The 16,119-nt window shown below is 51.7% G+C and overlaps 1 protein-coding gene across 1 annotated transcript in view; it reads left to right on the forward strand.

Moving 5' to 3' along the window:
• MED13 (mediator complex subunit 13) overlaps positions 1–16,119 on the forward strand; it is a 196,762-nt gene that overhangs the window by 126,873 nt on the left and 53,770 nt on the right. Inside the window, exons 12-16 of the mRNA XM_075336235.1 lie at positions 65–186; positions 335–419; positions 679–872; positions 8,057–8,253; positions 8,635–9,554. Of these exons, the coding sequence (XP_075192350.1) occupies positions 65–186; positions 335–419; positions 679–872; positions 8,057–8,253; positions 8,635–9,554 (1,518 nt within the window). The remainder of the gene's footprint in view (positions 1–64; positions 187–334; positions 420–678; positions 873–8,056; positions 8,254–8,634; positions 9,555–16,119) is intronic.

Genomic DNA, 16,119 nt, shown 5'->3' on the forward strand with positions numbered 1-16,119 from the left:
ATCTGTAGTTGTTCTTTAGAGGATAGATATTATGTATGCGACAAAACCCCTCGTCTTGTTTCAGATCCTCAGCGGTCCGCTGCCCATGCCCGCACCGCCTCCACCAGCCTCTTTCATGAAACTGACCTTGTGGTTTCCTACACTGATCTGGATAATCTCTTTAATTCTGATGAAGATGAGCTTGCGGTATGATTTCCTTCATGTATAAACCAGTACCCTTTATGTAACCTATGCTTTTTATACCTTTTTTATTATTTTTACCTTCATTCTTTTTAATAACATGGAGCACTTATATATTTATATACATATATTTTATTTTTTTTGCATAATTTAGCCTGGCTCAAAAAGAACTCTTAACAATGATGACAAGGCCAACAAGGAGTCAAAATGTGGAAATTTAGACCCTCTGTCCTGCATAAGTAAGTGGTTTTCGCTTTATGTGGGAATCGTGGTGTTGCGCATTGACAAACTATGGTTACACCAGATCACTTCTATGAGTTTTTGTACATTGTGAAGGGTATATAATGTTCCTGTGGTTTCTCTGTCGTCATCAGCAGAAAGTTTAATGTATTTACAGCATTAGATAGAAGAAGAAAAGATTGTTGTGGGATCACGTCTCATAGTCTTACTCTCGGTGTTGTGCCATATGGGCTTTATACAAATGACCTTTTTCTGCAGGTACAGTTGATCTTCATAAAATGTACCCTACGCCGCCATCTTTGGAGCAGCACTTGGGCTTCTCGCCTATGAATATGAACAGTAAAGATTACGGTAACATTGACACTACGCCGGGAGGAACAACACTCGATGGAACACCATTCAAAATAGAGCCTGATGAAGGATTCTGTAGCCCCAAACATTCAGAAATTAAGGTGATCTCTTTAAACCTTTGCATACATTTTATTATATCTTTTCATGGGACAACACTGAAGATATAACACTGATACAATGTAATATGGACAGTGTACAGCTTGTATAACAGTGTAAGTTTGGAGTGTCCTCTAAATAACTCAACGCCACCATTAAAGGGACCCTGTCACTTGGCAAAAATGCTTTTTTCTTTGTCGCTCCATTGGGAGACCCAGACAATTGGGTGTATAGCTACTGCCTCCGGAGGCCACACAATGTATTACACTTTAAAAAGTGTAACCCCTCCCCTCTGCCTATACACCCTCCCGTGCATCACGGGCCCATCAGTTTTATGCTTTGTGTTGAAGGAGGCACACATTCACGCAAGCTCCCATTTTAGTCAGCAGCAGCTGCTGATTGTATCGGATGGAAGAAAAGAGGGCCCCCAACAGGGCCCCCGGCATGCTCCCTTCTCACCCCACTAAGTCGGCGGTGCTGTTAAGGTTGAGGTACCCATTGCGGGTACAAAGGCTGGAGCCACATGCCGTTTTTCCTTCCCCATCCCTTAGAGGCTCTGGGAGAAGTGGGATCCTAACCGGTCACCATTCACTGGGACCGGGCTCCCTCCGCAGCCCCTGGGGGAATCTGACAGACAGGAGACTGGGTATCATCAGGGACAGGCCCTGCATCTAACAGGTACTCTGTGTCCCCTTGGGGACGGTGCATGGAGCGCCTGTGTTACAGACGCTGCAGCGGCTGCTGTTTTTTTGTGACGACCGGGACTACCGCGCCGACGGCGCCTGTTTGCCGGCCGCGTTATTAAATTTAGTCCCCGGCTTCTGCGGCCTAGTACCATAACTCCCGCCCCCGGGCCTGCCAGTCAGGGGTAAGGGCGGGACGGTCGACTGGACGTCGGCAGTGAGGGCTGGAGCATACTTAGGTGTCCTCCTCCCCCCTCACTGAGCACTGTGAGGCACCAGATTCCCGCACTTTATTAGTCACGCCCACGGCTCCCTCCTCCCCTGAGAACTCTGGCAGCCATTTTTACAATCACTTCTGCCGGTGGAGGATTTCAGAACGAGCTCTGCAGCTCTGGTAGGCCCAGCAGGGAATCTGGTGGACACACAACCGCTTTGGGCGGTCGGTAAGCCACACCGGTTACCAGGTGCTGGCCCCCCTTACACACAGGCTTATTTTGCAACCTGTACCTCTTGTGCGGCTATGTTACCTGCAGGTTCCACCTACCCTCACTGTGTGCAATGCTCGGCCCCTGTGGCACTCACTCAGCCGGAGCCTCGGGCACTGGTGGGACCCTCGGCTCAGGTAGAACCGCCGGCTTCCACTGTCCAGGTGGCAGGGACAGAGTTTGCAGTTTTGGCTGAGAAACTCTCTGAGTCGCTTTCACAATCCATGGCTCAGTCTATGGACAGATGGTCTGCTAAGATACTAGAAGCCTTGCAGTCCAGATCGGTAACACAGGCCCCGGGCACTGTGAGTTCATCGCCCCCAGGCCCCTCTCGGTCGGCGCAGCAAAGTGCTCCTGGGGTGACACCTAGGTCCCATGGTGAGGACTCCGACACGGACCGCAGTCCCAGACCGGCTAAGCGGGCTTGCTGGGACTTCATCACGCTGTTCGGGGTCTCAGCATGAGGACTCTCTGGAGGATGAAGCGGAGGTCGCAGCTCAGGGCTCTGATCCTGACGTTGCTCTCAATCTTGATACACCTGAAGGGGACGCCATAGTAAATGACCTTATAGCGTCCATCAACCAGGTGCTAGATCTTTCTCCCCCAACTCCACCTATAGAGGAGTCGGCTTCGCAGCAGGAGAAACACCAGTTTAGGTTTCCCAAACGTACACGGAGTGCGTTTTTCGATCACTCTAACTTCAGAGATGCTGTCCAGAAGCACAGAGCATTTCCGGACAAGCGCTTTACTAAGCGCCTTAATGACACACGTTACCCCTTCCCCCCCTGACGTAGTTAAGGGTTGGGCTCAGTGTCCCAAGGTGGATCCTCCAGTCTCTAGACTGGCGGCTAGATCCGTAGTATCAGTGGCAGATGGTTCATCGCTCAAGGATGCCACTGACAGGCAAATAGAGCTCCTGATGAAATCCATCTATGAAGCCATAGGCGCGTCTTTTGCTCCGGCCTTTGCAGCCGTGTGGGCACTCCAAGCTATCTCAGCTTGTCTGTCTGAGATTAATGCGGTCACACATACCTCTGCTCCGCAAGTTGTGTCTTTGACTTCTCAGGCGTCGGCCTTTTCGTCCTACGCCATGAATGCCGTCCTGGACTCTGCGAGCCGTACAGCGGTAGCGTCCGCCAATTCGGTGGCACTCCGCAGGGCCATGTGGCTACGCGAATGGAAGGCAGACTCTGCTTCCAAGAAGTTCTTAACCGGTTTGCCATTTTCTGGCGACCGTTTGTTTGGCGAGCAATTGGACGAAATTATTAAACAATCCAAGGGAAAGGACTCGTCCTTACCCCAGTTCAAACCAAACAGACCTCAGCAACGAAAAATACAATCGAGGTTTCGGTCCTTTCGGCCCTAAGCCAGGTCCCGTTCCTCCACGTCCAACAGGTCAGAGAAGGGCCAGAGGAACTCTTCTGCATGGCGGTCTAAGTCACGTCCTACAAAGACCGCCGGAGGAACCGCCTCCAAGGCGGCCTCCTCATGACTTTCGGCCTCACCAAACCACATCCTCGGTCGGTGGCAGGCTCTCCCGCTTTTGCGACGCCTGGTGGCCACATGTCCAAGACCGATGGGTGAGAGACATTCTGTCTCACGGTTACAGGATAGAGCTCAGTTCTCGTCCTCCTACTCGTTTCTTCAGAACATCTCCGCCCCCCCGAGCGAGCCGATGCACTTTTTCAGGCGGTGAACACTCTGAAGGCAGAAGGAGTTGTGATCCCCGTTCCCCTTCAAGAACGTGGTCGCGGTTTTTACTCCAACTTGTTCGTGGTGCCAAAAAAGGACGGATCATTCCGTCCCGTTCTGGACCTCAAACTGCTCAACAGACACGTGAGAACCAGACGGTTCCGGATGGAATCTCCCCGCTCTGTCATCGCCTCGATGTCCCAAGGAGACTTCCTAGCATCAATTGACATCAGGGATGCTTATCTCCATGTGCCGATTGCACCAGAGCATCAACGCTTCCTGCGTTTCGCCATCGGGGACGAACACCTTCAGTTCGTGGCACTGCCTTTCAGCCTGGCGACAGCCCCACGGGTCTTCACCAAGGTCATGGCATCAGTGGTGGCGGTCCTACACTCTCAGGGCCACTCGGTGATCCCTTACTTAGACGATCTCCTAGTCAAGGCACCCTCCCGGGTGGCATGTCAACACAGCCTGACCATTGCTCTGGAGACTCTCCAGAGGTTCGGGTGGATCATCAATTTCCCAAAGTCAAAATTGACACCGACCCAATCACTGACTTACCTCGGGATGGAGTTTCATACTCTCTCAGCGATAGTGAAGCTTCCGCTGGACAAACAGCGTTCGCTGCAGACAGGGGTGCACTCTCTCCTTCGGGCCCAGTCACACCCCTTGAGGCGCCTCATGCACTTCCTAGGGAAGATGGTGGCAGCAATGGAGGCAGTTCCCTTTGCGCAGTTTCATCTGCGTCCACTTCAATGGGACATTCTCCGCAAATGGGACAGGAGGTCGACGTCCCTAGACAGGAACGTCTCTCTTTCACTGGCAGCCAAAACCTCTCTTCAGTGGTGGCTTCTTCCCACTTCTTTGTCGAAGGGAAAATCCTTCCTGCCCCCATCCTGGGCTGTGGTCACGACGGACGCGAGTCTGTCAGGGTGGGGAGCGGTCTTCCTCCACCACAGGGCTCAGGGAACCTGGACTCCGACAGAGTCCTCCCTTCAGATCAATGTTCTGGAGATAAGGGCAGTGTATCTAGCCCTAAAGGCGTTCCAGCGGTGGCTGGAGGGCAGCCAGATCCGAATACAGTCGGACAACGCCACGGCGGTCGCGTACATCAACCACCAGGGCGGCACACGCAGTCGTCAAGCCTTCCAAGAAGTTCGGCGGATTCTGCTGTGGGCGGAAGCCACAGCCTCCACCATCTCCGCAGTTCACATCCCGGGCGTAGAAAACTGGGAAGCAGACTTTCTCAGTCGCCAGGGCATGGACGCAGGGGAATGGTCTCTTCACCCGGACGTGTTTCAAGAGATCTGTTGCCGCTGGGGAACGCCGGACGTCGACCTCATGGCGTCTCGGCACAACAACAAAGTCCCGGCATTCATGGCACGGTCTCAAGATCACAGAGCGCTGGCGGCGGACGCATTAGTTCAGGATTGGTCGCAGTTTCGACTGCCTTATGTATTTCCTCCTCTGGCACTGCTGCCCAGAGTGTTACGCAAGATCAGGTCCGACTGCCGCCGCGCCATCCTCGTCGCTCCAGACTGGCCGAGGAGGTCGTGGTACCCGGATCTGTGGCACCTCACGGTGGGTCAACCGTGGGCACTCCCAGACCGACCAGACTTGCTGTCTCAAGGGCCATTTTTCCATCTGAATTCTGCGGCCCTCAACCTGACTTTGTGGCCATTGAGTCCTGGCTCCTAGCGTCCTCAGGGTTATCTCAAGATGTCATTGCCACTATGAGACAGGCCAGGAAACCCACGTCCGCCAAGATCTATCACAGGGCTTGGAGGATCTTCTTATCCTGGTGCGCTGATCAGGGTTTTTCCCCCTGGCCGTTTGCCTTACCCACTTTCCTTTCTTTCCTTCAATCCGGAATGGACAAGGGTTTGTCTCTTGGCTCTCTCAAGGGACAAGTATCGGCGCTTTCCGTGTTTTTTCAAAAGCGTCTAGCCAGGCTTCCGCAGGTTCGCACGTTCCTGCAGGGAGTTTGCCACATAGTCCCACCTTACAAGCGTCCGCTGGAACCCTGGGATCTTAACAGGGTGCTAACGGCTCTTCAGAAACCACCTTTCGAGCCGATGCGGGATGTCTCTCTATCACGCCTTTCGCAGAAGGTGGCCTTCCTAGTGGCAGTCACTTCACTTCGGAGAGTGTCTGAGCTAGCAGCGCTGTCATGCAAAGCCCCCTTCCTGGTGTTTCACCAGGATAAGGTGGTTCTGCGTCCGGTCCCGGAATTTCTACCTAAGGTGGTATCCCATTTTCATCTCAATCAGGATATCTCCTTACCTTCTTTTTGCCCTCATCCAGTTCACCAATGTGAAAAGGATTTGCACTTGTTAGATCTCGTGAGAGCACTCCGGCTCTACATTTCTCGCACGGCGCCCCTGCGCCGTTTTGATGCGCTCTTTGTCCTTGTCGCTGGCCAGCGTAAGGGGTCGCAGGCTTCCAAGTCAACCTTGGCTCGGTGGATCAAGGAACCGATTCTTGAAGCCTACCGTTCTTCTGGGCTTCCGATTCCTTTAGGGCTGAAAGCCCATTCTACCAGAGCCGTCCTGGGCATTGCGGCACCAGGCTACGGCTCAGCAGGTGTGTCAGGCAGCCGCCTGGTCGAGTCTGCACACTTTCACGAAACACTATCAGGTGCATGCCTATGCTTCGGCAGATGCCAGCCTAGGTAGGCGAGTCCTTCAGGCGGCGGTTGCCCACCTGTAAGAGGGGGCCGTTGTCGGCTCTTTTTATCGGGGTATTCTTTTACCCACCCAGGGACTGCTTTTGGACGTCCCAATTGTCTGGGTCTCCCAATGGAGGGACAAAGAAGAAGGGAATTTTGTTTACTTACCGTAAATTCCTTTTCTTCTAGCTCCTATTGGGAGACCCAGCACCCGCCCCTGTTCCCTTCGGGCTGTTGTTCTTTTGTGTACACATGTTGTTCATGTTGAATTGTTCTTTTGGTTCATGGTTTCAGTTCTCCGAACATCCTTCGGATTGAATTTACCTTAGATTTTACTAAGAATTTACCTTAGACCAATTTATAAGTTTCCTCCTTCCTGCTTTGGCACCAAAACTGATGGGCCCGTGATGCACGGGAGGGTGTATAGGCAGAGGGGAGGGGTTACACTTTTTAAAGTGTAATACTTTGTGTGGCCTCCGGAGGCAGTAGCTATACACCCAATTGTCTGGGTCTCCCAATAGGAGCTAGAAGAAAAGGAATTTACGGTAAGTAAACAAAATTCCCTTCATCCTGCAGATATGGGACTAGTCTGCAGGTTAATAGCATTGTGAACTTGCCTAGTACTTGCACAATAAACCCCGCTGCCAGGAGGAAAAGAACTTTAATCCTCCCAGCAGCCTTCTGGCTTTAGTCACTGCTCTGTATAACCACACACCCCGCCACTGAATGACTGCTTGTTCTACTGCTGAGCAGCTGTCAGTCAGTCTTTGTGCGTGGGTGGTGCGGTTGTAGCTGCCACTCTCCATACACAGAGCGATGACTGAAACCGTGCCGCCACCGCCCCTGTGACTAAAAGCCGTACGCTACCGGAAAGATTTAAGTTATTTTCCTCCAGACAGTGGGGTTTAATATGCAGGCGCCAGGCAGGTTCAGAATGCTATTACCCTGCAGATTATCTCCATATCTGCAGGCTAATAGCAGTTTTCCATGTGGCTGATTCCCTTTAAAATGCACTGTGGCCCTGTTTCTGAATGGAGGGGTTGGTACTCTGCTTCACTATGTCACAGTACATGATGGCTACTTTACGTTGTATCAAACTGTGATATCTTGAGTGTTGTCCCATGAAGAAGAATAATAATAATAATAATAATAAAATACTTACAGAAATGAGGAGTGTACTCACTTTTGTGATATACTGTAATTGTGAGAAAACGATTGACTTTATCCTACAGTTTATACCATGTCTCACCTTTGTACTCGTGATGTTCTCGTCCTTGACTCTTATGCCGAGTCGTGATTATGACCAGTAGTGATCTACATTGATTGGTTGTATGCCTTTTTTTATTACATGAATTAAGGTTTTGTACCTTCTGATGGCATGAACAAAGTACAGAACGTTTGAAGTTAATAGTCTTTATTCCAGAATTTTTCTAATCCTGTAGCGTATTCTTCTCATAGTTTGGTATGGTGGCTGGCGCTGCAATCTCCACAATGCTTTATTATGGACCATTTACTATAGGCAGTGCCACCTACATTGGTCATTTTGAGTTACTGACTTGCTTTTTGTGTTCTCCTGTTAGTATTGACTCTGACACAGATTTTCCTTCTACTTTTGAGGAAATTCTGCAGGAGTAAATCTGAGAATTGTTCTTTTTTTGCAGGATTTCTCTTATGTATACAGAGCAGAAGCCTGTCAAGTAATGGTGGGATGTACCATGTTTGCTCCCTTGAAGACTCTACCCAGCCAGTTCTTGCCACCCATCAAGTTGTCAGATGAGTGCATTTACCGTCCTAGTTGGACTGTTGGGAAATTGGACCTGCTTCCCCCAGTACCCACAATGCCTTTTATCAAAGATGGGTAAGTTCTGCGAATAATGGTAACCTAGTTTTCATTGTTCGAGACGCTTTCAGTTTAAGGGGTTGAAGACTTCTACATCTGAGAAATAATGAGCGACCTTTTGAGTGGGGACTTCACTTTTTCACAGTGGATACAAACAAATTCTTTGTAAATTGCTCCTGTTACCCCCGACTCCATATGTCTCTCTACATACTGAAAACGGGCTTGTTAAAGGTGGGGATGGGAGTCTGACTGCAGGACCTGTGGACAATGTTAATAGTCTGTATCCACACAGGCATATACGTGCTAGGAGACAATAGTATGTTTTTGATCAAGATTATTTGCTACATTTCTTTGCTTTTAGGGGCTTTATTCCTAAACTAATACCTTTTTCTCTCTTAGGAATATCTCTAGCGTCAGCAGTGCAATTGACCAAGAATATGTTCAGACCTACACACCACAAACCCATACGCCATTTGGAATGTCAAACAGTGCCCCACCAAGTAATGGCGGGGCGGGCATTCTCCCTTCTCCTGCCACACCTCGCTTTTCTGCCCCCACTCCACGAACGCCAAGAACTCCTCGTACCCCGAGAGCAGGTCCAGCCAGTGTTCAGGGATCTGTCAAATATGAGAACTCTGATTTATACTCTCCAGCCTCTACACCTTCAACGTGCAGACCCTTGAACTCAGTAGAACCAGCGACTGTTCCATCGATACCCGAGGCACACAGCTTGTACGTCAACCTGATCCTTTCCGAATCTGTCATGAATCTTTTTAAGGATTGCAATTTTGATAGCTGCTGCATTTGTGTGTGCAACATGAACATTAAGGGGGCGGATGTTGGCGTGTATATTCCTGATCCCACCCAAGAAGTGCAGTACCGCTGCACGTGTGGCTTTAGCGCAGTGATGAACCGCAAGTTTGGTAACAGCTCTGGCTTGTTTCTGGAGGATGAGCTGGATATAATTGGCAGGCATACAGAATGTTCTAAGGAAGTGGAAAAACGCTTTGATACCCTTCGAGCTGCAGGAACTGATCACGGGGTGCTGAAGGATACTGAAAAAATGCCAGATGAATTAATACTACTTCTTCATGACCAGTGCACTAATTTATTCTCTCCGTTTGGAATTATGGATGAAGAGCCAGCAACAAAAACCAGCATTGTGAATTATGCGGCTCGTGTGGAAGAACAAGATTGCTGTAATGATTGCTACTTGGCACTGGAGCATGGCCGACAGTTTATGGATAACATGTCTGGAGGCAAAGTGGATGAAGCACTTGTCAGAAGTTCTTGCTTACATCGCTGGTCTAAAAGAAATGGTAAGTGCCCACGTTTTATTTTATATGTCTTCTCAATGCTGCTAGTTTAGGCCTAGGCCAGTTTTCATAATGCAGGTTTAAAGGGAACCTGCTATCTGATTCATGCTGCCCAATCCACGGGTAGTGTGAATCCTATCCTGGCCGGCTCTTCCCTGCTGCAGCCAGTGATCTACAGGTCTCTATGTACGTACGAGGGGACAGACCTGTCAATTATCTGCAGCAGTGCTGGGAAAAGCCAGCCGAGGAAAAGCCAGACTAGTCTCATCACCAGTTATGGTCCTTGGCTGGATCTTGAAGGGTTATTTTCTCTGAAACACTCCAGAAAAGTATACTGTTGTGCAGCCAGGCGCTGATTCCAGGGCTTAAAGGAGTTGTCCTATGAGCAAAGTACATTTTGAGTCAACATTTCCCTGCCTGTTTACAAACAATGATTTATCTCACAAAAAGAATCAGCTGCGATCCCATGCTGTGTTGTTGTAGCCCACGTCCAGATACATATCCCGCCGGAAAAAGCGATGTTGCAGCTTTTGGAATAGTGGGATGAAAAAAGGTGGCCTTGGAAGGGGTTAAAAGTTTCCAGGATTTAAAAAGGGGGTGGGAGGGGAAGGCCAAAAATCGCCCACTGCTCCAGCGCTGCTAATTGGGAAGCCTAAGGTCTTGTTGGCCATGCTGCAGCGATATTAGGGATGTCGCATATGACTGCTGCCATCCGCAGTATCACACGGGATGCCGCACTGTTCGTGCTCTAGTGTCCAGTGTAGAAAAGCTGTGCTGATCTATTAACAGGGATTTACAATGCTGGGAAATACTCATAAAGTGAGCGAATCTGTATTAGGAGGACAACATGCTAACGTACATCCACACTAGGGGCCTTCCTATGCTTCTGATCAGTGCTCGCTTTCCACGACTGAATGCTGCCAGTATGTCACGTTCTCTTCCCCATTTATTTTCTTCTGACGCTGCTCGAAGCACTTCAGGATGTATTAGTGTAGCAAACAGGATCAGAAGAAACTAGACGGGAGAACACACTCGGCTGTACTGACAGCATGCGGAAGAGAGGAAGAAAGGCCCACAGTAAGCAAATCAGGAGGCGTAATGGTGAGCCAAGCCAGTGCCACTTCATAAATTTTGTTAGATAAATAATTATTTTATTTACCTTTTGGCGCACAACATTTTGATATATTTTAATTACATTTTCTTTGTCGCTCCATTGGGAGACCCATACAATTGGTTGTATAGCTTCTGCCTCCGGAGGCCACACAAAGTATTACACTTAAAAGTGTAAACCCCTCCCCTCTGCCTATACACCCCCCCATGCATCACGGGCTCCTCAGTTTTTATGCTTTGTGTTGAAGGAGGCACACATGCACGCAAGCTCCACAATTTAGTCAGCAGCAGCTGCTGACTATATCGGATGGAAGAAAAGAGGGCCCATAACAGGGCCCCCGGCATGCTCCCTTCTCACCCCACTCTGGTCGGCGGTGCTGTTAAGGTTGAGGTACCCATTGCGGGTACAAAGGCTGGAGCCACATGCTGTTTTCCTTCCCCATCCCTTAGGGGCTCTGGGTGAAGTGGGATCCTAACCGGTCACCATGCACTGGGACCGTGCTCCCTCCGCAGCCCCTGGGGGAATCTGCTGGACAGGAGACCAGGTATCGTCAGGGACAGGCCCTGCTCCTCTGAGGTACTCTGTGTCCCCTTGGGGACGGCGCATAGAGCGCCTGTGTAACGGACGCTCCAGCACCTGCCGGGTGTTTTGCGTCGCCGGGACTACCGCGCCGACCACGCTTGTTTGCCGGCCGCGCTAATAAATTTAGTCCCCGGCTTTTGCGGCCTAGTACCGCAAACTCCCGCCCCCGGGCCTGCCAGTCAGGGGTGAGGGCGGGACGCTAGACTGCATGTCAGCGGTGAGGGCTGGAGCATACTGAGGTATCCTCCTCCCCCCTCACTGAGCACTACGGGGCACCAGATTCCCGCACTTTCTGAGGCACGCCCACGGCTCCCTCCTCCTCTCAGAACACTGCCAGCCATTCCTATCAGCACTTCTGACGCTGGAGAACTTCAGAGGGGAGACAACACCGAGCTCCACAGCTCTGGGAGGCCCAGGCAGGGAATCTGGTGGTCACACAACCGCTGAGGGCGGTCGGTAAGCCACACCTGTTACTAGGTGCTGGCCCCCCTGGGTGCCGAAGTGTATATTTATATGCTTATATTGTATACATTTACTCTGTACGGCCGCACTATTTGCTTTTGGCTATATACCCTCACTGATTGCTCTAAGAGGAGACAACAGCATGTCGTCCGCAAAAAGCAAGGGTGCCAAGGCACAGGCTTATTTTGCAACCTGTACCTCATGTGCGGCTATGCTACCTGCAGGTTCCACCTACCCTCATTGTGTGCAATGCTCGGCCCCTGTGACACTCACTCAGCCGGAGCCTCAGCCACTGGTGGGACCCTCGGCCCAGGTGGAACCACCTGCTGCCACTGTCCAGGTGACAGGGACAGAGTTTGCAGTATTCGCTGACAAACTTTCTGAGTCTATGGATAGATGGTCTGCTAAGATACTAGAAGCTTTGCAGTCCAGTCCGGTAACACAGGCCCCGGGCACTGTTGAATCATTGCTCTCAGAGCCCCCTCGGTCGGCGCAGCAAAGTGCTCCTGGGGCGACTCATAGGTCCCACTGTGAGGACTCCGACACGGACCGCAGTCCCAGACCGGCTAAGCGGGCTCGCTGGGAGCTTCCCTCGACTTCATCACACTGCTCAGGGTCTCAGCATGAGGACTCTCTGGAGGATGAAGCGGAGGTGGCAGATCAGGGCTCTGATCCTGACGCCGCTCTCAACCTTGATACACCTGAAGGGGACGCCATAGTAAACGACCTTATAGCGTCCATCAATCAGGTGTTAGAACTTTCTCCTCCAGCTCCTCCGATTGAGGAGTCAGCTTCTCAGCAGGAGAAATTCCAATTTAGGTTTCCCAAACGTACACGGAGTGCGTTTCTTGATCACTCCAACTTCAGAGATACAGTCCAGAAACACCGAGCTTTTCCGGATAAGCGCTTTACTAAGCGCCTTAATGACACACGTTATCCCTTCCCCCCTGACGTAGTCAAGGGTTGGGCTCAGTGTCCCAAGGTGGATCCTCCAGTCTCTAGACTGGCGGCTAGATCCATAGTTGCAGTGGCAGATGGTGCATCACTCAAGGATGCCACTGACAGGCAGATAGAGCTCCTGATGAAATCCATCTATGAAGCTATAGGCGCGTCCTTTGCTCCGGCATTCGCAGCCGTATGGGCACTCCAAGCTATCTCAGCTTGTCAGTCTGAGATTAATGCAGTCACACGTGCCTCTACTCCGCAGGTTGTGTCCTTAACCTCTCAGGCGTCGGCGTTTGCGTCCTACGCCATGAATGCTGTCCTGGACTCTGCGAGCCGTACGGCGGTAGCATCCGTCAATTCAGTGGCAGTCCGCAGGGCCATGTGGCTACGTGAATGGAAGGCAGACTCTGCTTCCAAAAAGTTCTTAACCGGTTTGCCATTTTCTGGCGACCGCCTGTTTGGCGAGCAATTGGATGAAATCATTAAACAATCCAAGGGAAAGGACTCGTCCTTACCCCAGTCCAAACCAAACAGACCTCAACAACGGAAGGTACAATCGAGGTTTCGGTCCTTTCGGCCCTCAGCCAGGTCTCAATTCTCCTCGTCCAACAGGCCACAGAAGGGTCAGAGGAACTCTGATTCATGGCGGTCTAAGTCACGTCCTAAAAAGACCGCCGGAGGAACCGCTCCCAAAGCGGCCTCCTCATGACTTTCGGCCTCCCCAAACCGCATCCTCGGTCGGTGGCAGGCTCTCCCGCTTTTGCGACGCCTGGTTGCCACATGTCCAAGACCGATGGGTGAGAGACATTCTGTCTCACGGTTACAGGATAGAGTTCAGCTCTCGTCCTCCGACTCGTTTCTTCAGAACAGCTCCGCCCCCCGAGCGAGCCGATGCTCTTCTTCAGGCGGTGAGCACTCTGAAGGCAGAAGGAGTGGTTATCCCTGTTCCCCTTCAGCAATGGGGTCACGGTTTTTACTCCAACTTGTTTGTGGTGCCAAAAAAGGACGGATCTTTCCGTCCCGTTCTGGACCTCAAACTGCTCAACAGACACGTGAAAACCAGGCGGTTCCGGATGGAATCTCTCCGCTCCGTCATCGCCTCGATGTCCCAAGGAGACTTCCTAGCATCAATCGACATCAGGGATGCTTATCTCCACGTGCCGATTGCACCAGAGCATCAGCGCTTCCTGCGTTTCGCCATCGGGGACGAACACCTTCAGTTCGTGGCACTGCCTTTCGGCCTGGCGACAGCCCCACGGGTCTTCACCAAGGTCATGGCAACAGTGGTAGCAGTCCTACACTCTCAGGGACACTCGGTGATCCCTTACTTAGACGATCTTCTTGTCAAGGCCCCCTCTCGGGTGGCATGCCAACACAGCCTGAACATTGCTCTGGAGACTCTCCAGAGATTCGGGTGGATCATCAATTTCCCAAAGTCAAAATTGACACCGACCCAATCGCTGACATATCTCGGGATGGAGTTTCATACTCTCTCAGCGATAGTGAAACTTCCGCTGGACAAACAGTGCTCACTACGGACAGGGGTGCAATCTCTCCTTCGAGCCCAGTCGCACCCCTTGAGGCGCCTCATGCACTTCCTAGGGAAGATGGTGGCAGCAATGGAGGCAGTTCCATTTGCGCAGTTTCATCTGCGCCCACTTGAATGGAATGGAATTCTCCGCAAATGGGACAGGAAGTCGACGTCCCTCGACAGGAACGTCTCCCTTTCTCGGGCAGCCAAGGCCTCCCTTCAGTGGTGGCTTCTTCCCACTTCTTTGTCGAAGGGGAAACATTCCTGCCCCCATCCTGGGCTGTGGTCACGACGGACGCGAGTCTGTCAGGGTGGGGAGCGGTCTTCCTCCACCACAGGGCTCAGGGTACCTGGACTCAGTCAGAGTCCCCCCTTCAGATCAATGTTCTGGAGATAAGGGCAGTGTATCTAGCCCTAAAGGCGTTCCAGCCGTGGCTGGAAGGCAGGCAGATCCGAATTCAGTCGGACAACGCCACGGCGGTGGCATACATCAACCACCAAGGCGGCACACGCAGTCGGCAAGCCTTCCAGGAAGTTCGGCGGATTCTGCTGTGGGTGGAAGCCACAGCCTCCACCATCTCCGCAGTTCACATCCCGGGCGTAGAAAACTGGGAAGCAGACTTTCTCAGTCGCCAGGGCATGGACGCAGGGGAATGGTCTCTTCACCCGGACGTGTTTCAAGAGATCTGTTGCCGCTGGGGGAAGCCGGACGTCGACCTCATGGCGTCCCGGCACAACAACGAGGTCCCGGCATTCATGGCACGGTCTCAAGATCACAGAGCTCTGGCGGCAGACGCATTAGTTCAGGATTGGTCGCAGTTTCGACTGCCTTATGTATTTCCTCCTCTGGCACTGCTGCCCAGAGTGTTACGCAAGATCAGGTCCGACTGCCGCCGCGCCATCCTCATCGCCCCAGACTGGCCGAGGAGGTCGTGGTACCCGGATCTGTGGCATCTCACGGTGGGTCAACCGTGGGCACTAGCAGACCGACCAGACTTGCTGTCTCAAGGGCCATTTTTCCATCTGAATTCTGCGGCCCTCAACCTGACTGTGTGGCCATTGAGTCCTGGATCCTAGCGTCCTCAGGGTTATCTCAAGAGGTCATTGCCACTATGAGACAGGCCAGGAAACCAACGTCCGCCAAGATCTACCACAGGACGTGGAGGATCTTCTTATCCTGGTGCTCTGATCAGGGTTTTAATCCCTGGCCATTTGCCTTGCCCACTTTTCTGTCCTTCCTTCAATCCAGAATGGAAAAGGGTTTGTCTCTCGGCTCTCTTAAGGGACAAGTCTCGGCGCTCTCTGTGTTTTTTCAAAAGCGTCTAGCCAGGCTTCCGCAGGTACGCACGTTCCTGCAGGGGGTTTGCCACATAGTCCCTCCTTACAAGCGTCCGCTAGAACCCTGGGATCTGAACAGGGTGCTAACGGCTCTTCAGAAACCACCTTTCGAGCCAATGAGGGATATTTCTCTTTCACGCCTTTCGCAGAAGGTGGTCTTCCTAGTGGCAGTCACATCACTTCGGAGAGTGTCTGAGCTAGCTGCACTGTCATGCAAAGCCCCCTTCCTGGTGTTTCACCAGGACAAGGTGGTTCTGCGTCCGGTTCCGGAATTTCTCCCTAAGGTGGTATCCCCTTTTCATCTCAATCAGGATATCTCCTTACCTTCTTTTTGCCCTCATCCAGTTCACCAATGTGAAAAGGATTTGCACTTGTTAGATCTTGTGAGAGCACTCAGACTCTACATTTCTCGTACGGCGCCCCTGCGCCGCTCGGATGCGCTCTTTGTCCTTGTCGCTGGCCAGCGTAAAGGGTCGCAGGCTTCCAAGTCAACCTTGGCTCGGTGGATCAAGGAACCAATTCTTGAAGCCTACCGTTCTTCTGGGCTTCCGTTTCCTTCAGGGCTGAAAGCCCATTCTACCAGAGCCGTGGGTGCGTCC

Source organism: Anomaloglossus baeobatrachus, chromosome 2 (genome assembly GCF_048569485.1).
Source record: "Anomaloglossus baeobatrachus isolate aAnoBae1 chromosome 2, aAnoBae1.hap1, whole genome shotgun sequence".
NCBI lineage: Eukaryota > Metazoa > Chordata > Amphibia > Anura > Aromobatidae > Anomaloglossus > Anomaloglossus baeobatrachus.